At 38.3% G+C, this 22,781-nt stretch overlaps 2 protein-coding genes across 7 annotated transcripts in view; one reads left to right on the forward strand and one right to left on the reverse strand.

Annotated features, from left to right (window-relative positions):
• Positions 1 to 22,781, forward strand: part of TTC27 (tetratricopeptide repeat domain 27) — a 676,116-nt gene that overhangs the window by 391,088 nt on the left and 262,247 nt on the right. The window lies entirely within an intron of this gene.
• Positions 19,463 to 20,095, reverse strand: LOC148522161 (uncharacterized). Its single transcript, XM_088474449.1, has one exon. The coding sequence runs from the start codon at positions 20,093 to 20,095 to the stop codon at positions 19,463 to 19,465; it is 633 nt and encodes a 210-aa protein (XP_088330575.1).

Here is a 22,781-nt window from a genome sequence, read left to right on the forward strand (position 1 = left end):
TGGACCTGTAACTTGTTTTCTACCATAAAACTCTTTTAAACGTTATATCAATGTTATATCTAGACACTGCAAATAAAATTTAAAGGAATATATGTAGTGGAAATATCCCCGCTCAAGCATTAAAAAAAAGTGTTTGATTCTTAATTAAATCACCTTAAAAAAGATTCTCCCACTTCAAATAACACTGACTCAAACAGTTGTAACTATAAAAAATACTAAAGCAATGTTTATGTAACACATGACACGATAAAGTGAGCTCCACTACGTTTGTGATTTTTTAGTTTACAAGCAAATACTAAATTGTTTTATATATTGTTTTTCATTTAATGCTTCTGTGCTACAGTAACCCCCAGTAATGTAGGTCATTTCCTTTAATGTCATGAACTGTACATGTAAAATGATCAGCTTTGATTTGTGAAGCATAAAGCGTTTTGTAAGATTGAGTAGTCTGATGTTCCAAAAAGTAAAGATATCCTCTTTCATATGCTGACCACAGATGGTTTTATGGTTGTCTGAGTTTCCCCGAGCCTTACTTCTTTTCCTGTGAAGATAAAGAACTCTGAACAGTGTTACTAGTAATTTGTGTATTATTCATATGCTTTATTTATAGAGATGACTTAAAAACAAATGATTTGAAAATCCCATATTTATATTTCACTTAAGATCATTAGTTTTTTTTCCAACTTATATTTTTCCTTATGCATTGTGCTATTATTACAAAGTTGTTGAATATTTATTGTGAATCAGATTTTTTTATATTTTTGCAATATTTTTTTAATATTCCTGATTTATGAAAAAAACAAAACATGTATGTAAAGGCGACTTACCTTCACCCTGGACCATGCAATATTGCCCGTACACATCCGATGCAATGAACGATGGAACGATACCTCGTACTGTCCTAAATCACACTGCACAGCCCCGCATGCGATATTGTGTGATTGGCCGTGCAGCACGGCCAATCACGCGATATCACATGCGACTCACTGGAGTTCGCAATTACGGTTATACAGTAGACAATGTGTCCAACATATCCTTCCGATCTGCCTCAAAACAATATATTGTCTGTGTACCAAACCTTAGTCATGTTTTTTCAGAGTTAGTGAACATCAGCGCCATATTATATACATATTATTTATAGAGCCTTTTCAGCAAATAGGCATGTAGGTTGATAGCCCTGAGCCCACTGTTAAACTTGCTGGTCTGGATGGGAGAGACATAAAATTGGTCAAAAATACATCTCCCTGATGACCTCGGAAGACAGGATTTTTGAAAAAAAAAAAAAAAAAAATGACCTTAAAATTTAAAAACAACTAATAAAAGTTTTCTTAAATCTGTAGCCATAACTTAAATATGAAATAAACCCAAAGGTCATCCTTACCCACACCTCAAATGCAAACCCTAGTCTATGCATAATTCTAACCATAATCTCATGCCCAAAGACTTTTATGTATTGCAGTTTATACACAGCACAAAACGCCCCATACACATCAAGGTCCTCACTTCCACTCCCATACTCAGGAATATCTTCCACAAACTGACAAATTGCCTCGATTTTCAGAGAAACTTAAAAATCTTTTGAGGTTTCACTGTAAAAGTTAACACCCTTTTCATTTAAATAATGTTTTATGTTTTTCTAATAAAATGCAGCTTGGTTTACCCTTATTGTGGTTTAAATCAGGGGTGGGGAACTTTTTTTTTTTTGCAGAGGGTCATTTTGATATATAACATTATTTGCTGACCTGGTGCAGGCCACGCCCCCTTAGTGTGATGTCACACGGGGCGTGGCCACAATCACTGGTGATTACAGCAATGCCCGGAGCATCCTAAGGTTGCTACGGGGAGCTGTAAGGGCAGCGGTGTGACTATCAAAAGCGTCCTAAGGATGCTCCAGGCGGCAGTGCTGCATAGATTTTGGCTGCAGTGTGCTATTCTAGGCTCCCTGCTAGCTAGATGAGGGAGAGAAAAGCTCCGAGGGCCAGACCAAATGACTCCGCGGGTCTTATAGGGCCCCCGGGCCTGAGGTTCCCCATCCCAGGTTTAAATAAATCGTGAGTGAGGGGACATATAAATTGTCTTTCTTACATCTGCCCTTCCCTCTTCACAAAATATACAGTCAGTTCCTGCACTAGACAACCTGCTGTGATTAAGACTGAATCTGTTCAACCATTCATTTAATTTTTTTTTTAACAGTTATCCACATTACTTCCTGCATGATTTTCTAAGGAATAAGTCTTTCCTTACTATAATTTGCTACATTTATTGTGAGCAATGCAAAATGCATTTTTAAACTGGGTTGGTAGTTGTAATGGCCATTCAAGAACTGAAGTTAAGGAAATCTTTGTTTAGCAACTCCAACCCTCACTTATATTGTAAAAATGTAGGCACACATTGACCTGTGCTATGAATTTTTTCATTGCATGTTAAAATGGAAATAAACATCATTGCATGTAATTAAATGTTTAATATACAAATGTGTCCTCATACACCAAGCCGCAATACCCTATGCGGTGCGAGTGAGCCGCGCAAAGCGGCGTATTGTAGCGACTTTTCCTTTAAATTTGTGTCGTATTTGCACCGTAGATGCAGCAAAACACCAATCAATCTGTACCAGGGATATCTGGCTGCGACTTTAAACTCAAAGGAATTAGTTGTAAATATATACAGTCATAGATGAAGCGCAATGAAACTTGGCGAGAAAAGAAGCCGCGGCCACTGCATCGTACCATTTTGCATACAGATGTAAAAGTGTTGCATAGGAAATTAATCAGTTCAGTCTCGTTTAGCAATTTTGTAGCATTGACTAAGACACACATTTGTGCGAAAAAGACGGCGGGCAACACGGGACCTAGAGTGCTGAGAAGAGCTGTTTGTCTGTCTAGTTGAGAATAAGGAGAGGTGCCCAATATTTTTTTTTTTTTTGCTATATTGTTAATTTTTGCCATTGCATAATCCCTTCCAGCCATCCTGTTGGTCTTTGTACTTAAATGTGTGACACACAAAGCTTGTGTTGCTGCAGCTGACATACCGATAAACAGACTACAGGGGTATACAGGACACAGAGCAAATGCGTTCGGTGTTGTATGTACAATTATTACATGAGATCCACTGGCAAGTGCTGGGGCCATGATCATGCGATTAGCAGTGAACTATATTATTAAGTCTCCCTCCGCCCACTTCACTCTCCTGGCAGCCAGAGAGAACTCTCTGAAATTCAGGAGTCTCCCAGAAAAATATATGTATGTGCCACTGGAGACTGTTTATTGTGAGAATGTGTTGCCCTCTGTCTCATGAAACAGCAGTGCCATTATCATTATTTGTTTAAATGTTAAATGAAGGAATTATATATAATTAAAAAAATTGTGGTGTTGCCCATAGCAACCAATGAAACGTTTGATTTAATTTTCTAAACTGTAAAAAAAAAATTGACATGCTGTAATTAGGTGTTATAGGCTTGGTATAAGACACCAAAAAGTCAAATTTAATTTTGAAATACCAAACTAAGAGTAAAATATTTGTCTTTTATTCACTCCCCGTGCTGAGCGTACGGGGAGTGAATAAAATTAGCCGCAAGGTTCCAACTGAACATCGCAGACTAATGAATCACGGATATCACATGTATTTTGTATAAACATATGAATACATATGCTCTAACGTGATTGTTGACAGTCTAATGCATTGGTAGCCAACCCTGGTCCTCAAGAGCTACCAACGGTGCATGTTTTGCAGGTCTCCTCACAGAATCACAAGTGATATAATTAGCTCCACCTGTGGATCTTTTCAAACGTGTGTGTTAGTAATGAATACACCTGTGCACCTGCTAGGTGGTCTGGAAAACGTGAACTGTTGGTAGCTTACGAGGACCGTGGTTGGCTACCCTTGGTCTAATGTATAGTCTGGCTTAGTTTTCTGTCATTTTATTAAGTGTAGCTCAAACTTTTCAAGTTTTTAAAGGTTATGAAATGTAATTTATTTATTGTATAATCGTTTTTTGTGTAAGGCAGTGTCATATTCTAGGCACTCATAACATTGAGGTCTTTGGTATTACACAATATGATCACCATTTCTTGAATCACTAATTTTGAGTAGTCTTCATTCTAAATTATGAACACATATCGAAACATGATAACACTTGATATTTTATATTTTAAGCCGACTAATGTATATACATATATCAAATGAAAATGCAAATATCTATTTTGTCATTTACTGTCCCATCTGCATACCTTTATTTGCTCTAAAGGCCCCCATAAACAGGGCGATTTGTAGCCGATCCAATCTCGCATACGATTCCCTTGAAAATTCTTCCCTTGCCATTCTATACAATTTGTATTTAGAAATGGTGCAATTGTACAAATGACCCAACGATCTGATGTATTAAGATGTGTCACATCGTACTGAGCTGTCGAAATCCTTCTGCAAAACCATCCGATCGACGATGCAGATACACGACTGCGGGGACACGCATCGTATATGTCTAGAAAATGCAATTTTACACGATTGGTCGTTACGATCAGTCGAAAACGGCCATATCATGTGAAAAATCGCCCCGTGTATGGGGGCCTTAACAAAGTAGACATAGAAACTTGTAACATGCATTATAGGAATAACCTAGCAAAAGTAACCTGTTAAGTTACCATCACAAAGCTGTCAGCATGTCAATGATGTAATGGGTACAGTGGTAAAAAAAATAAATGAGCAAATGAAGCAGATCATTGTATTAGGCAAACAAAAAAGATAGTGTTATTGAGCAAATGAAGATCATCCTTTTGCAAAGATCACGGGGTCCAATATTATTAAACAGCTGTGCTTTTTCAGATCTATGGGGATTTGAATGAGCCAATAATAATTCTATACTATACGAAGACATTTCAAACAATATTTCATTAGTTCAGTTTTGATTGCCCTTTGTCTATTGTTTTAATTGTCTGCCATTATCGTATTATACATTTGTGCTGTCCTTGTCAGTACTTTATGGCCTCCAGAAAGTATCCCTGATGCTGGTATATACTGTTGTTGTCTGGCTTGATCAGTCTGCTGTGTCTCTCTACCATTTATTTTTCTAAATATCAAACAAATGCACAGAGTATTTTAATGTAGTTTTTATATAGATAAATACAAGCTGTTCTTACCTCCCATTTTATTGCTATGTTAAACCGCTTTACATGCGTGACCAGAACAAAGAGACATTCACCTAATGATTGCTATCAGGATCCAGTGTTTTGCATCTGTACTGCAGACTATCAGATAATCTCAGTCTCACTGCTCTCCCTACAGTATATTTATCTGCTGGAAGTTTTTCAATAGCTACAATTGCATTCTACTTTTGTAGACCAGAAATCACATTGAGGTTTTTTTTCTGTGGGAATTTAGAGGTTTCCTACCGGCAAAAAAAGCCAAACAAATGGATTTGATTACAGCCTGCAGAGTTTTATATTACCAATGCTGTAAGAGATAAAAGTTCCTAATTTAACATCAATGAGTGTGTTTGACATGTTGCATTTCAAGAATTCAGTCTCATTTATTAGACGCTTGAAAGCTGTATTTGCAAGGTGCTTTAAAATGCATCCAATTCTTTTTCATTAGAATGGAGGTTAGACATTTTTAAAAACATTTTGGGTCAGTGTTCTGTCATCTTGCACTCATGAGGCTAAAATCTGTGTTAAACAATCTATACATATGTATATACATAGAATTATTAATCATAATAGCACTAACTCCAGGACCATGATAGTTAATGTGCCTAATAAATTGTTGCAGGCATCTAAATTTTTGAGGGTCGTTTTTAGTGATATCAATAGAAGCATAACTTCCTTGGCTCCTTAAAAGATCATTCTTACCTCTGATTTCTGGTAAAACGAGACCTAGTATGTATCTCCTTTTGAAAGCAACCCTTATATCTATGTAATAATGCTGAGATGCAAATTTGTATATTCTCTCTATCTATCTATATATATATATATATATATAGATATATATATTTTTGCCAATGTACCAGGTCTATAAGCGACTGACGTAGGAAATGTGAATATAAAGTGCTACATAAAACATATATTGATTTATAAAAAATACTATTTATTATGTATGACAACACTGATACAAACAAACACAAATTATTTAGGTTTAACTCATATAATGCCCTTTCTTTGAGAGGGGCTCAATAAGTGTAGCTGGTGAGGTTTTAGAAAGTGCACAGTGCCAATAAAACCTAATCATAAAAATTATACTTATTTAGTAAAAAATACATATACTTTAATCATTTAAAAACTCAGAGGAAACCACATAAAATTTAAACAAGAGTTTCTAAAATCTTTTCTAAAAAGAATAAATGGAAATGTTCAAGAATTCATGTAGTGCTTATCTGTGGTAGTTCATTCAGGCAAGAGGTAGCTTTTCAACGCGTTTCATCCACTGGGGACTTCATCAAGGGGTGCTGTTAGCCTGAGGTTACTGCTTTTTATACCCCATATTAGACAGGACTCAATTTGCCTCATTTAGATAGTTAGTGACATCACTTCCGGTCTATGACTTCCGGAACACTGTCCGGGATTTTCCATTATACTCACTAATCATTTAGTCTCATATTTTCTAGATAGTCTCTTTCAAGAGTGTAGTACAGTCCTATACATTAATCCAATACAACTGGGTTATCTCCAATGATCAAAGTTCCGCATGTGTTTGGCGTTTGCCCACTTCGGCCCTCTGTAGGTTGGCTTCCACCCGGTGTTGTCGTCACATCCGCTTCCTCGCTCCATGTTAAGGCGCTGTGTTCTAGACACAAATAGCGGGGTGACGTGCATGCGTAGATCATCCCAGAACTTGTCCTCTCGTGTATCGTCTGCGGCTGCAGTTGTCATAGTGACGTGTCCACCATCTTAGCGTGGTCCATGTGTAACCTACATGCTGATAGAAAGGAAGGAGACATTTTTAGAGGACATACATATAAATATCTTGTACTCTGCTGTATGGATTCTACTAATGTCAATAATGTGTAGTGAATATGATGTTAGCATAGTATTTAGGTATAGATACTAGGAACGATCCATGGTTTATATAATACTAAGGGATGAAAAAGTGAGAAAATATTAACAAAAAAGAGGTCCATTTTAAAACATCATCCTTGTTCAGAAATGGGGCAAATGGGCTAAGTCCATTTTTGAGGACGATTCTTGATGGAAGATGGTGAAGGGAAATGGGTGAGGTAGTCCAAAATATGTACATGATAGTTTCATAAATTTACTCTGGATTCTTGCTTCCATGTGGCTGATAATCCATTGCATGGACTGAGTGGTCTATTTGAAGGAGGCCATTAGATTGCTGGGAGATAAGGACTCATATGTCCTACTAAGGACCCCCTAAGTGACTTTATAGAGGAACTTAGAATATTGCTACTACGGGGTTTCCGTGATGGAACTCTGTGCAAAGAGGAATATCAATACCTGTTGTTAACCAATCCCATCACCCCAATTTTTTATTTTCTACTTAAGATCCATAAGTCGCTAAAAGAACCTCTAGGAATACCAATCGTAGCGGGCATAGACTCACTTACCTCACATCTTTCAGAGTACATGAATGTCTTCTTACAAAAATATGTGGTAAAACTAGATTCTTACCTTAAAGATACTACAAGTCTACTGCAATATCTACAGGAGATTGAATGGAAGGAGATGTATAAATGGGTTACCATCGATGTGCAGGCATTGTATACCTGCATTGAACACAGCAAAGGTGTGTAAGCGTGTAGGACCACTATGGAAGAAGATGATTCTCTAGACATCAAACATCGCACCTTTTTATGTGATATTATGACTTTTATACTAACACATAACTATTTTAAATTTTTAGATGTGTTTTACCGTCAAATTTGTGGGACACCAATGGGCACCATTTTTGCGCCCAGTTTTGCTAATATCTTCATGGGGTGTTGGGAGAAAGATTATATCTACGCTAATAGCCCCTTTAGAAATAACATAGTCATGTACAGAAGGTACATAGATGACATCCTTATCTTTTGGAATTGCTCAGAGTAGGATTTTAAACAGTTTTTTACTACATATTGGCTCCAATGATATGAACCTCAAATTCACATCTCAATTTAGAGACACATCATTGGAATTTTTGGATCTGGTTCTATGCCAAGAGGAAGGGAGAATAATCACTAAGAATCACATTAAAGAAGTTGATACTTACAGCTACTTACATAACAAAAGTGGACATCTTAAGAAATGGAAACAAAACATCCCCTATTCCCAGTTTAACAGGATCAAGCGGAACTGTACCAAAGTAAGTGATTGTGAAGATCAGATCAGTATGTATACTAAGGGTCACACAGAAAAAAGAGTACAAAGTAGAACTGTTAACTTAAGGCAGCTGAGAAAACAAAAGAGTTGAAAAGGGAAGACTTATTGAAATAGAAAGTCCACTAAGAAAGATTTCGTACCCTTCATCACTACTTTTGGAATACACCTTGGCGCCAAGTATGATAAGAGACGGTAATCAGACTTAAAAGGGTATTCTTCCCCCATGTTTGGGATGTTATAAGTGCATTCGATGTAGTATTTGCAGATATGTACACCCACGAAGGAAAGTTTTTTATAATTTTAATGATAAAGGAATTTAAAATAAAAATTTTTTTTAATTGTAACTCGACATCAACAGTTTACTTAATTGGAATGCAAGTGTGGACTGAAGTATGTAGGAAGAACCAAGAGAACCCTGAAATTAAGGATCCAAGAGCACGTTCGTAACATTATAAATAAATTAGAAGAACATGCTGTTTCCAGGCACTTCATCACCCATCATGGATCTAATCCTGAAGATCTTGCATTCAAGGCGATGGAACAAGTGACATTGGGGGAAAGAGGAGGAGATCTGGGCAACAAACTTTCGCGACGTGGAATGCTCTGGATTTTCCAGTTGAATACAATGGCTCCAAACGGGTTTAATGAGAACTATGAGATTGCCCCTTTACTCTGATGGATGAGTTGGTAACTGCAGATGTCATCCATTACCTCTTACCATTGCATTCACGCCCAATCTCATCTGATCTTGGAAGCTAAGCACAATTGTGCTGGGTCAGTACCTGGATGGGAGACCTCCTGGGAATACCCAGTGTTGTAGGTATTGACATCTGCAGTAGAGCACCAATGGCCACTCAGTCCATGCAATGGATTATCAGCCACATGGAAGCAAGAATCCAGAGTAAATTTATGAAACTATCATGTACATATTTTGGACTACTTCACCCATTTCCCTTCACCATCTTCCATCAAGAATCGTCCTCAAAAATGGACTTAGCCCATCTGCCCCATTTCTGAACAAGGATGATGTTTTAAAATGGACCTCTTTTTTGTTAATATTTTTTCACTTTTTCATCCCTTAGTATTATATAAACCATGGATCGTTCCTAGTATCTATACCTAAATACTATGCTAACATATTCACTACACATTATTACAGTTTTCTCTATCCGATCACCATCATGAATAAGCATTATTGAGCTTATTTTATTAGTCATGTACATCGTATTACTATTTTTAATTGTTTTCACATGTAATCAGTATCTAATAGATAGTGATGCGGTGACATTAGTAGAATCCATACAGCAGAGTACAAGACATTTATATGTATGTCCTCTAAAAATGTCTCCTTCCTTTCTATCAGCGTATAAGTTATACATGGACCACGTTAAGATGGTGGGCACGTCACTATGACAACTGCAGCCGATACACGAGAGGACTAGTTCTGGGATGATCTACGCATGCGCGTCACCCCGCTATTTGTGTCTAGAACACAGCGCCTTAACATGGAGCGAGGAAGCGGATGTGACGACAACACCGGGCGGAAGCCAACTTACAGAGGGCGGAAGTGGGTGAACGTCAAACACATGCGGAACTTTGATCATTGGAGACAACCCAGTTGTATTGGATTAATGTATAGGACTGTACTACACTCTTGAAAGAGACTATCTAGAAAATATGAGACTAAATGATTAGTGAGTATAATGGAAAATCCTGGACAGTGTTCCGGAAGTCGTAGACCGGAAGTGATGTCACTAACGACCTAAATGAGGCAAATTGAGTCCTGTCTAATATGGGGTATAAAAAGCAGTAACCTCGGGCTAACAACACCCCTTGATGAAGTCCCCAGTGGATGAAACACGTTGAGAAGCTACCTCTTGCCTGAATGAACTACCACAGATAAGCACTACATGAATTCTTGAACATTTCCATTTATTCTTTTTAGAAAAGATTTTAGAAACTCTTGTTTAAATTTTATGTGGTTTCCCCTTAGTTTTTAACTGATTATAGTATATGTATTTTTTACTAAAGAAGTATATTTATGATTAACTTTTATTGGCACTGTGCACTTTCAAAAACCTCACCAGCTACACTTATTGAGCCCCTCTCAAAGAAAGGTCATCATATGAGTTAAACCTAATTAATTTGTGTTTGTTTGTGTCAGTGTTGTCATACATAATAAAAAAAATTTTTATATATCAATATATATGTTTTATGTAGCACTTTATATTCACATTTCCTACGTGAGTCGCTTATAGACCTGGTACACTGGCAGAAATTCTTACATAAGGGCAATTCCAAAAGCCCTATCACACTAGGTCTAGCAGACACCCTTGAAAATAGGGAGAACGTAGTATACACTAATCCACACAACGCACTTTATCTTCTAGCCATTAATTGAGTTGGCGCCGACACCTCTCCCTTTATATATATAAAATAAAGTCCCTGGTTTAGGGGCCTGTTTGTTTGTGCTAATATCTTGAACCACTGGATGGATTTTGATGGGTTTTTCACTATTGTATACAGCGTTGGTCAAGGAAGGTCATTCATCTGTGGTAAAATTTGATTTTAGTGAACCAAGTCACAGAAAAAACTTGCAACAGGCCCGCTGTTTTGGAGCTGACCAGAGTGCTGAAACATCAAGAGAAGCAAGTCACAGAAAAAACTGTTTTGCTGTACGAGTGACTCACTGCTGCTGTAGGACTGAGGGCTGTGCTCTGATTAGCTCTCTGAGACAGTGAGAGCCAATCAAAGATAGCAATGTGCCCTGTTGCTTAGCAACAGCCTAGAGAGGGGAAGGAGTCAGGGACTGAGCAGGGTCATGTCTGAGGCAGACACCGAGTGAAAGACATCCTCCTGAACCCATGAAAATGTCCTGATGCAGACACAGTAACAAGAAAGGAGCTAGGAGAGGCATAGTTATCAGGAATTGAATAAATAAATAAACAACCTCTGGAACACCATCAAATGATTTCCATTTGATGGTGGCAAACATTCGACCGCCACCATCATATCGTAAAAACACTACCATCGGAACAAAACATTGATGTTTAGTAACCATCGGATTCTGATGTCCATACCTACGCCTGAAGACGGACCGGCCACCACTCCTCCACTGTGAAATTCTCCCTCTCCAGCACAATGTTCCCACTCAGCCACATGCACTCAGTTAACAGGAGACACCTCATATAAAAGTCAGCGCTGTTCTTTGAATGGGGCACCACAGTGAGGAAGTTCGACAGGAAGCCCAGGAAATACAGGGTACATTATGCAAAGAGGACATGTTCGGCAGCTGGGTAGGGGTGTGCATGGAGGCTGTGGAAATATGCACAGGTACCCAGCCCCAGGGACATGATACTGATAATGCTGATGGTAGATGCAATACAAACCTCATCCATGATTCTCCTGCCCTTACCAGCACATCCCAGTGGCCAGGTCCCAGCCAGCTGCAGGGCAGCAGTAAGGGGGTTGTGGTGACACTGATGAGATGCAGGGGCAGGAGTTAGAAGCAGTGGGTTTGTAGTGAGATGCAGTGGACTGTGGTGACATGGCGTTATTTGTTATGAGATGCAGGTTGCTGTGGTGAGATGAAATTGCTCCCTTGCGAAGCCTGGGCGGGTTGCTAGTTTATAATAAATTGAATGTATTAAAAATGCTACAACAATAAAACAAAGTTATCATATGAAAATACCATAACGAGGTCTTAAAACATGTATTCCAATATAATGTAAAAGTTAAAATCAAATAATCTTGTAACAGGTTAATAAAATAAACACATTAAGGTAAGCATTACAGGCAAAAATGCAACCTAATAACAGAGTCCATATAAAAAAAGTATTATAAAATAGTGGTAACCTGTGCTTCCAGTCCAGCAGCAAAGGTCTCCCCCCCCCCCCTTCCCCCATTCCAGTACTGATCTATATAACAATGGGAAGCAACAAAGTTCTGTGCTTAGTTTCAAAACCCCTGGTTGGAACAGAGTTCGCATGTGGGGTATCATGCATTCGCTAATGTGCGACATGTTAACCGCAACTGTGTGTATTAATGTGTGTATGTGGTATGGTAAAATATGCTAATAATATCATCGCCATATGTACTTAATTGTGAGTTTAGCTAAAATGGCGCTAGGCGGCCATTCGCAAAGTGGCGTCTTGCAGATCTCATTTTCAAGATGGTGTCTTGCGGCCATTCACAAGATGGTGTCGTTTCGATCTAATTTTAAGCTGATTTCGTCTCAGCCAATTATCCAGCTTTGACAGTCCACCCTTTGATAGCGAACAACATGCTATCACACTCTGTTTTTTAAATTTAATTTAGGCTTACATATATATGTATTATTTAATGTTATTATGGGATTGCAAAAGGTGATTCTTAATCCATCAATAATGTGTCTCTGGAAGGGGACATAAAACTACCATTATACGCACACCGCAGATCTTGGAAGATCATGGGAATGATGTGGGGATGCATCAATCCTATAAAGGCAGTCTTGAGGGGGAATAGGGACTTACATTATTTGAGGTGTTTTTAAAATAACATTTTGATAATACATTTTGTGCATTATATGATGGTATTACCTAGGTCAGGGTTGAAATGCAGTTCTATATTTACCCCAGTATTCATATTGTCATTGCTAACCACCATCATAATTTTGTTCTTTGGTTTTACCTTATCTTTACATTTTCCACACTTCACCACAGTAGGAACACACCGGACACATATGCCAATTACTATGATGACAACCAGTATGAGGATCAGGAGCTTACCTATGCTTGCGATCATTTCCTGGACCCACTCCCCTAGACCTGAGAACCACTTCGCTGGGTTCAACCATGAAACCCATTCCTCTACCTTCTCCTCTACTTCAGCCACTGAAGTATTATGGTTCTTCCGAAATTCCCATTTTAGCTGCAGAATTTCATTCATCTTCCGGTCTATCACCTCCTTGGGGTCGCTGGTATCATTGGTGACATAGGTGCAACATTTACTTAAAATGGGTGGCCAAAGTTACGCAGTATCCTCCAGTGACAGCGGTTAAATAATTTAACACTAGCCTGTGTTGCACCAGTTCTTTCTTGTACGCCTGCAATTCCCTACCTGTATACCTGAAGGTGTCATCATACATCTCGGTGATATTATCTATCAATTTAGCAAGATCCTGAATATATCTAAAATTTAATGTACCCCGAGCGATCCTGGTGGGATCCAGTGCTACTAAAACTTGAAAGCCAGTTGTCTCACTAATTAACTGAGTGGCTTTATGCACGTCACCAGGTATATTTCTTTCGCCTCTGTGTTCATACTGCGTGTGAAGATATGGTGATGGTGTGTTTTTATGAATATCAAGCATTTCAACATGTGTTGAGGGTCATAACCTCTGGGGCTACTCTTCCCAGGTAATTCAAACCTTCGGAACTCGGGCAGAGCCATTTAAACGCTTTTCTTCCACATATAAAATATACATTATCAGGGAGAACACAAGGAATAGTATGCATCATTATCATTAAACACATTTCCCTTGCAAATAATCCTATCTCAGGTTCCTCCATCTGGTACATGCAAGTTTCTGGTTGTATTATCTTAGCACAATATCCATCTGGTACCTTACCAATAATTTCTTTGGTGGAACTCAATGTATACCGATAACTAAAGTGTCTCCCATTAGATCTAATTGAGCGTAACAGATCATGATTCATAGACTCATTATCAGCTCTCAGTGAGAAGGTCATCGTCTGATTATTCCCCGTCACTTCCCAACTCCCTGATTTATTATGTTTGGTTATGTTTAGGCACAAAAGTGATTTATCTACTTGGAATTGATAGAGTTTGAAATGAGGTTGTTTGGATGAGAGGAATTTTCCATCCAATGTTTTCCCTTTTGCAATTCCAAAATTTCCATAATATTCAGCGGAAATGGCACTAACCCTACATTATGCTGACCCTGTGACACGTGTGAGCACACCCAACAATCAGTCTGGTTTAATACTTTGCCTACCATGCTATGATAATCCTCTAAAGGATACCCACCCCAGTATGGGTTATGTTTAGGCTGGCATCGTTGGATACAGTTCTCATCAACTAGGGACCCACAAAGCTCACAAATACAGGAATCTTCAGACGCTAAACCTCCACACCGTCCCCAAGTATCCGGAATAGCAGCTCTCTTAGCAATTTCAGTACTAAGATTGGTCAGACACTCCCCTGATTGGCATAGCACTCCTCCTTCTGACTCCACTCCATCAGCACTGCCATCAGCTGCCATCTCCTCTATCGGTCCCCCGTCACAGAATCCGGACATTCCCGAACCAACCAGAATGGTGAAAACTCTGGAAGAGAATATGAAAATGAACACAGCAGGCCAGTCCATTGCTACAACAAAGACCTGCAAATTTCTTTTAGTTCAGGTATCTCACTACAACCTTTCAATCCTCCCGGAACAAGCTTGTTATCGACAGGTCCACGTTATCAGCCTTGTCTCCGCCTTGTTTCTCCACCTGTTGGTTGACCTTTTTGCAGTGAGTGGAATGGACCCAGGTATCTCTCTCAGCCACCTTCAAGGATATGGTACTTGTCAGTAACACCTGGTAAGGGCCTTCCCACCGATCAGTCAAACAACCTGAACGCAAGAAATTTCTGATCATAACATATTCTCCAGGTTCAACATCATGACAGTTAGTTTCAGGCATATCATGGGACAACAATTTCAGTTTCTGCTGTTGCTGTTTTAACTGTTTATTCATTGATATAAGATACCTTACAGTTACCTCGTTGTTACCCTTCAAGTCTTCCTGTGGACTTATAATCAAATGAAGAGAACTATAAAGATAGTAAATAGGGCGCTGTGGTGAGGAGTCTTCCCAGCAGCTGCAAAAAAGGGGAGGTAGTCAGCCTCCTATATGACAATATAGAAAAGAAAATATGCAGCGCTGATAATAGATGCAGTTTAATATAAATATAAAAACAATACAATCATAGAAATAAAAACATATCAAAATGTATTTTTGTGTGGTAATATTGTGGATCTATTGCGATAGTAGATGGAGGTCCAAATAACAACCTCATAAAGCATGCATAATATCCTATAGGCACTATTGCTGCAGCAATATACTGGATGGGCACTGATGTAATGTCTCGCAAGGTAACTTGGGATATAGTTGTAAATCCAACAATGGGAAAGATTTTACCAGCTTATGTCCAGATGAAACGAGGGTCCCAAAATTAGCGATGGTATCACACCGGCGAACATCCAACGCACGGAAAGAGCTCTGAAAGATTGATGCTGGAACCAGGGATGGCGTCCCAAGTTGAGAAAACTCCAATGCAGTTCCTGAATAGTGTCCAAATGATGAGTGCCTGATAGGAAGAACCACCAACGCGTTTCACTACCACCTGGTAGCTTTTTCAAGGTGTCTCTATGGCTGGTATACAGCCCTCTTATTCTGCTTTTCATTAGGCTCAATCGTCCTCAGGTGGATCCAATTAATTATATAAAAAAACTACTTAGTAGTCAAAATTTAAATAAAGAAACAGACGATACAGACAACAGGAGGCAGACATTGACATACATTAATTCAAATAGTTAAATTTAAAATACACTACAATATTCGATCTAAAATTCACCACAGATGTTTTCTGTATTTGTAGGTAATTATTGGTCAAAAACAATCACTTGACCATGTGGAGCGCTATGGAATCACATGTTGCGTTCCAAGCCTCCGGCTGATGACGGATCTCTGCTGGGCGGCGGGTCACATGACCCGCTCGGATTTTCGTGTGGGACGCTATGACAAAAAACGCTGCGTTCCACACTTCTAACTTCCCCATTCCATGTCGTATGTTCGTCACATGGTTTCCCTGACGGGACCACCATGTACTCCTATACTGTGTGCCCATTCAGCGCTCAGATATTTTTAACTCCTTAGTCCCCAGATGTCATATCAAAATACTACATAGAGGAATATGGAATCTATCCTCATTATAATACTACAATTATATAAACTATGTCTTTAATCAAAAAAACAAAGAAAAAAACAAAGAAAAAAATCAATGTGACTATAAATAAATAAATGGATAAAATTAAGAACATTACTAAGTCTATTAGATGAGATATAGACATCATGATAAATAATATAGACTAAATGACCAAAACAACAATATAATAAATATATCAAGGACAATATCATAAAGGTAGATATAAACATTCTTAATCCGCTCTGTATGACATATATACCATAAATTGGGTGGACCACTAAATAGAATAAACAGGTAAACCCCTAACCCGTTAGATATAACACACACCAGAGGTGAATCAGTGTTAAAAATACACTGGAAACATACATCTAATAACCCTAGATAATAATCAACCACCTAAGGTGATACCCAAATGTCCCTATTTTATAGAATAGCATTGAGTTCTAGGGCTTCATTAAGTCCACTTGGGAATAGAGAATTAAGTTGAAATGTCCAGTAAATTTCCTGTTTGCAGAGTTTTCTAAATCTATCCCCTCCTCGTGGGGTTGATGGAATAAATTCTAAACCAATAACTTTTAATGAGCTTGGATCACTATTGTGTTTCACCATAAAATGTTTAGGAATACTATGATTCTGTTTTTTATTTAAAATATTCCTACGGTGCTCCATATAACGCACCTTAAGGGGTCTTGTTGTTCGACCAACATATTTGAGGTTACAATCACATTGGAGGAGATAGATTACCCAACTGGAGTTACAATTAATAAAACTGGTAATACTTTTTTCTTCTCCTGTCATAGTAACAACAGATGTAGTTTTGTTTAATACAAATTTACAGGTTGTACATCTTGTGTTTCCACATCTAAAAAAACCTACTGTTCTTCTGCTTAACCAAGCTTTAGTACAATTGTCCGAGTCTTTGACCACAGGAACAGATTTCATAAAGCTTGGAGCAAGAATGGTTTTTAAGGAGCAATTTTTCCTGAAAATAAATTCAGGGTGACTGGGAAGGACTTTGTTGAGTAAAGGATCAACTTTTAATATATGGTAATTTGATTTAATGATTTGTTTGATAGTATTTGACTGGTTATTAAATTTACTAATAAAAGCCAACTCTCTAGATCCTTTTGGATTGTTATCATTTATTTCTAACATTATCTTCTTTTTTGGGTCTAATAGGGAATCTCTATCTATTTCTGATACTTCTTTGAATGCCCTCTCTAAGATATAATTAGGATATCCTCTGCTCATAAAAGATTCCAACAACTTTTTCGCTTGTTCCTGGAATCCTTTTTCTGTCGAACAATTCCTCCTAATCCTAAGGAGTTGCCCCTTCGGAATATTGGTCTTCCATGACATGTAATGGGCACTACGGAAGTGTAGATATGCTTCTGTCCCAACATCTTTGATATAATTAGAAGTGATGATTTTATCACCCAAAATCTCAAGGGTCACATTCAGAAAATTTATAACACTCTTGTTATAATTGTAAGTGAAAGTCAAATTATAAGTGTTAGTGTTGAGAAAACGTGCAAAATTAAGAGCTGTATCCAAATCCCCATCCCAAATGAAAAATAAATCATCTATGTAACGGCCATAGAGAACCAGGTGGCCTCCAAGCTCGCCCCCCCATATGAGCTGGTTCTCGAGCTTGCCCACATAGAGGTTGGCGTAGCTTGGCGCAAACCTGGTTCCCATGGCCGTTCCCATAGTCTGTAAATAAAAAGTGTAAGAAAAAAAAAAATAATTGTGAGTAAGAATAAAGTGAATAGAGTCTAATAGGAATTCTTTGTGTCTGTCAGTCAAATCTCCATCTTCATTAAGAATGTCACGAATGACCTGGACACCCGTTTGATGTGGAATATTGGTGTACAAACTTTGTACATCCATAGTAAGAAATGCATACGAGGATTTCCATTTCACATCTCGTATTAGTTGCAAAAAATGTGTCGTATCGCGTATATGTGATTTCAACTGACAGACACGTGGCTGTAAATATGAATCCACATAGGCAGAAAGAGCAGAGGTAAGGGAATTGACACCCGAAATAATAGGACGTCCAGGGGGTGAAGTGAGGGACTTGTGGATTTTGGGTAAATGATAGTAGATCGGAATAGTGGTAAAAGAAAACGATATTTATCTTTGGATATGACCCTATCATTCAAAGCAGAAATAAGAATAATCTCAAGTTCCGTTAAGAAGGAAGCAGTGGGATCTTTCATGAGGACTGTATAAAAGTGAGCATCCTCAAGTTGTCTGAGGGCCTCCTTAATGTACTCAACCTTATCTTGGATGACCAAACCTCCCCCCTTATCTGCTTCTTTGATCATAATACTCGTATCCTGTGTCAAATTTCTAAGGGCCCTCTTCTCGCCTCTTGTCAAATTTCCATGTTGTCTGGTAATAGTAGACTGGGAAGAGCAGAGATTCCTGAAACCCTCTAAAGTAGTTTTATAGAAGGTCTCTACACTGCTGCTCTTAAAACTGATTGGAAAGAAGTCTGATCTTAATTTACAACCACTCTTATTGATATTAAAGATTTTTTGTGTTTTAGAAATATGGTTATCAGGGTCAATTTCTTGTTGTAATTCTTCCAATATATTTATTATTGGGTCATCATCTGCGTCCAGGAGTACTAAAGACGAAGTGTCCTTCTCTGTAGTAAGAGCTTTCTTCGCAAAGAATCTCTTCCTACAGAGAGTACGAATAAAGCGAATTTAAATCAACGTAAAGATCAAATATGTTGGGTGGAGCCGATGGGGCAAATTTAAGACCTTTATTGAGGAGCGATAGTTCGTCTTTCGACAACACTTTTGAAGATAGATTGAAGATTGAATTACTAGTTTTTTCTAAATACTTATATCTTAGTTTCTTAGATTTCTCCTTTTTCCCTGCTCTTCTCCCTCTATACTTGGATTTCTGCTTCTTTTGATTGTAGGAGTATGTTGCTTGGATATCCAAACTGGTTTTCGATGGTGTGGAGGTGATCTCCCTAAAAAAAGATCTTATTTGTCCTCATTGGTATAAGTATATCCAGTGGGTCTAGATTTGGGACGTGCCCCAAGGGCCCTAGTCTCCTTGGAAGGAGATAATAGAGAGAGATGGTCTGTTTTCTTATTATCACTAATATAACCTCTTTCATAGTGATTTTGTCGATCAGACAAAATTCGCTGTCTGATTATTGTTTGTCCTTATTGGGGTCTTTTAGTGGAATGATGATCAAGACCTGTCCTACTAGTAGGGTAATAGTGGGGATCTTGGAATTGTTTTCTTTCTTTTATCTTATCTTTATATGATCTTACTTGTCCTTTAGTGTAATCATCTAGATCCCTTTGGAATTTTTTGCATTTAGTATCGGTAATGGATTGTTCAAACTTGAGTATCCTTTCGGTAATCTTACGATCATATTCACTATAATCTGACAAAGTACTCATTGGTTCCAATTTCTGTTTTGCATCTTCAATTTCCTTCACAATCTGTTCGAGTTTGTTATTTCTAAATTTTATAACCAATTTAATAAGTAACAAAGAACAGTTGTCAAGAATATCTTCCCATTCTTTCTGAAACTCAAATTGGTCAGAAAAAATGGATGGTTTAAAGATCCGTAACCCCCTCGGAATCATTTTCCTATCCACATATTTCTGTAAATTAGTACTGTTCAACCAATTCTTAGTTTCTAATTTTAACAATTCTTCTAATTTATAAAATTCATCTTTCATATTATCTTCCTTATAGCTGGTTTTCTCATTCTCTGGATGATCCCAATTGGATATATATGTCTGCCTCCTATTGTATCTATTATCAAAATTGGAAAAACAACTCATCACTGCAGCCCACTGGACTATGTGTGTATACAATAATAGAACTATAAAGATAGTAAATAGGGCGCTGTGGTGAGGAGTCTTCCCAGCAGCTGCAAAAAAGGGGAGGTAGTCAGCCTCCTATATGACAATATAGAAAAGAAAATATGCAGCGCTGATAATAGATGCAGTTTAATATAAATATAAAAACAATACAATCATAGAAATAAAAACATATCAAAATGTATTTTTGTGTGGTAATATTGTGGATCCACTGCGATAGTAGATGGAGGTCCAAATAACAACCTCATAAAGCATGCATAATATCCTATAGGCACGCAACATGTGATTCCATAGCGCTCCACATGGTCACGTGATTGTTTTTGACCAATAATTACCTACAAATACAGAAAACATCTGTGGTGAATTTTAGATCGAATATTGTAGTGTATTTTAAACAGTAAGTTTAACTATTTGAATTAATGTATGTCAATGTCTGCCTCCTGTTGTCTGTATCGTCTGTTTCTTTATTTAAATTTTGACTACTAAGTAGTTTTTTTATATAATTAATTGGATCCACCTGAGGACGAGTGAGCCTAATGAAAAGCAGTATAAGAGGGCTGTATACCAGCCATAGAGACACCTTGAAAAAGCTACCAGGTGGTAGTGAAACGCATTGGTGGTTCTTCCTATCAGGCACTCATCATTTGGACACTATTCAGGAACTGCATTGGAGTTTTCTCAACTTGGGACGCCATCCCTGGTTCTAGCATCAATCTTTCAGAGGTCTTTCCGTGCGTTGGATGTTCGCCGGTGTGATACCATCGCTAATTTTGGGACCCTCGTTTCATCTGGACATAAGCTGGTAAAATCTTTCCCATTGTTGGATTTACAACTATATCCCAAGTTACCTTGCGAGACATTACATCAGTGCCCATCCAGTATATTGCTGCAGCAATAGTGCCTATAGGATATTATGTATGCTTTATGAGGTTGTTATTTGGACCTCCATCTACTATCGCAGTGGATCAACAATATTACCACACAAAAATACATTTTGATATGTTTTTTTATTTCTATGATTGTATTGTTTTTATATTTATATTAAACTGCATCTATTATCAGCGCTGCATATTTTCTTTTCTATATTATAATCAAATGAGGTCGTCTACCAAACAGTGTTTCAAAGGGGGACAGATTTAGAGGGGGTCTAGGAGTGGTCCTTATATTATGTAGAACCAACGGTAATGCTTCTGGCCATCCTAGTCTAGTCTCTGCCATGATTTTACTTAACTTATTTTTAATAGTCCCGTTCATCATCTCTACCTTGGCACTGGCCTGAGGTCGGTAGGGGGTGTGAAGTTGACTATTAATACCCATCATTTTACACATATTTTGAAAAACATCACGTGTGAAATGAGTACCCCTGTCACTCTCAATAATTTTAGGGATACCGTATCTGCATACAAACTCCTGCACTATTTTCTTGGCAGTAAACGCAGCAGTATTAGTGGCCGCTGGGTAGGCCTCAACCCAATTTTAAAACACGTCAGTGCACACTAATACGTACTTGAGATTCCTGCAGGGTGGTAAGTGGATGAAATCAATTTGTATTACCTGGAAAGGTCCGTCAGTTGGTGGAATGTGGGATGGTTCGGTAGGGATCGCTTTCCCTATGTTCTTCCTCAAACAAGTCAGACAGGACATTGCTCTCTTTTCTGCTTGTGAAGAAAAACCCGGTGCACACCAGTATGCTCTCACCAATTTGCACATACCTTGCTTTCCCAGATGAGTCAGACCGTGTCCTGCCTCAGCCAGGCTGGGTTAATATGCCTTGGGGGCTACTGGCTTACCTTGTCCGTCCCCCCAGAGCCCGGTGGACTCTTGCCCACATCCCTTGGACTTCCAGACTGACTTTTCCTGGGTTGAACACAAATTAGTTTCAACATATCAATTGTTTGAAAAGACATAATTTGTTCTTTTGTTATGTTCATTTTTAACCCTGCTGCCCATTTCGCAGCTTAATCTGCTCTGTTGTTGCCCAGTGACACTGGATCATCCTCACATGTATGGGCTTTACACTTAATTACTGCCACCGTTTTGGGCAATTGGATTGCTTTTAGTAATTGTTTTATATGTCTGGAATGTGCAACTGCTGTGCCTGCTGCTGTCATAAAATTTCTCAGACGCCATAGAGCTCCGAAATAGTGTACCACTCCGAATGCATACTTAGAGTCTGTGTAAATGTTAGCAGATTTGCCTGCTGCCAGTTCACACGCTCTTTTTAATGCTACTAACTCTGCCACCTGGGCTGAGTGAGGAGGTTCAGCTTCTATGATGTCTGTGTCATTTACAATAGCATAACCTGTACATAATTCACCTGTGTCTGTTTGTCTATGACAACTCCCGTCCGTGTAAAATGTCACATCCACATTTTCTAAAGGTGTGTCGTGTATGTCAGGTCTAGCAGTAAAGGTCTGATTCAGATATTCCATACAATCGTGAGTATCATTATGTCCGCTGAACTCACTTCCCGCCAGCAACTCGTCTCCTTCCACCCTTTGTACATCATGTTGTACATATGATAAATACGTTGCTGGATTCAGCGTATTACATCGTTTAACAGTGATGTTTGCAGGTGCAATTAGAGCTAGTTCCCATTTGGAAAACCTAGCTGAAGAAACATGTCTGGTTTGGGCATAGTTCAGCA

The sequence above is a fragment of the Taudactylus pleione genome, unplaced genomic scaffold (assembly GCF_031769625.1).
Source record: "Taudactylus pleione unplaced genomic scaffold, aTauple2 ptg000154l, whole genome shotgun sequence".
In the NCBI taxonomy this organism is placed as follows: domain Eukaryota; kingdom Metazoa; phylum Chordata; class Amphibia; order Anura; family Myobatrachidae; genus Taudactylus; species Taudactylus pleione.

Coding starts and splice junctions, on each gene's coding strand:
- LOC148522161 (XM_088474449.1), bottom strand. CDS start 20,095: ATGAGTTGTTTTTCCAATTTTGATAATAGATACAATAGGAGGCAGACA.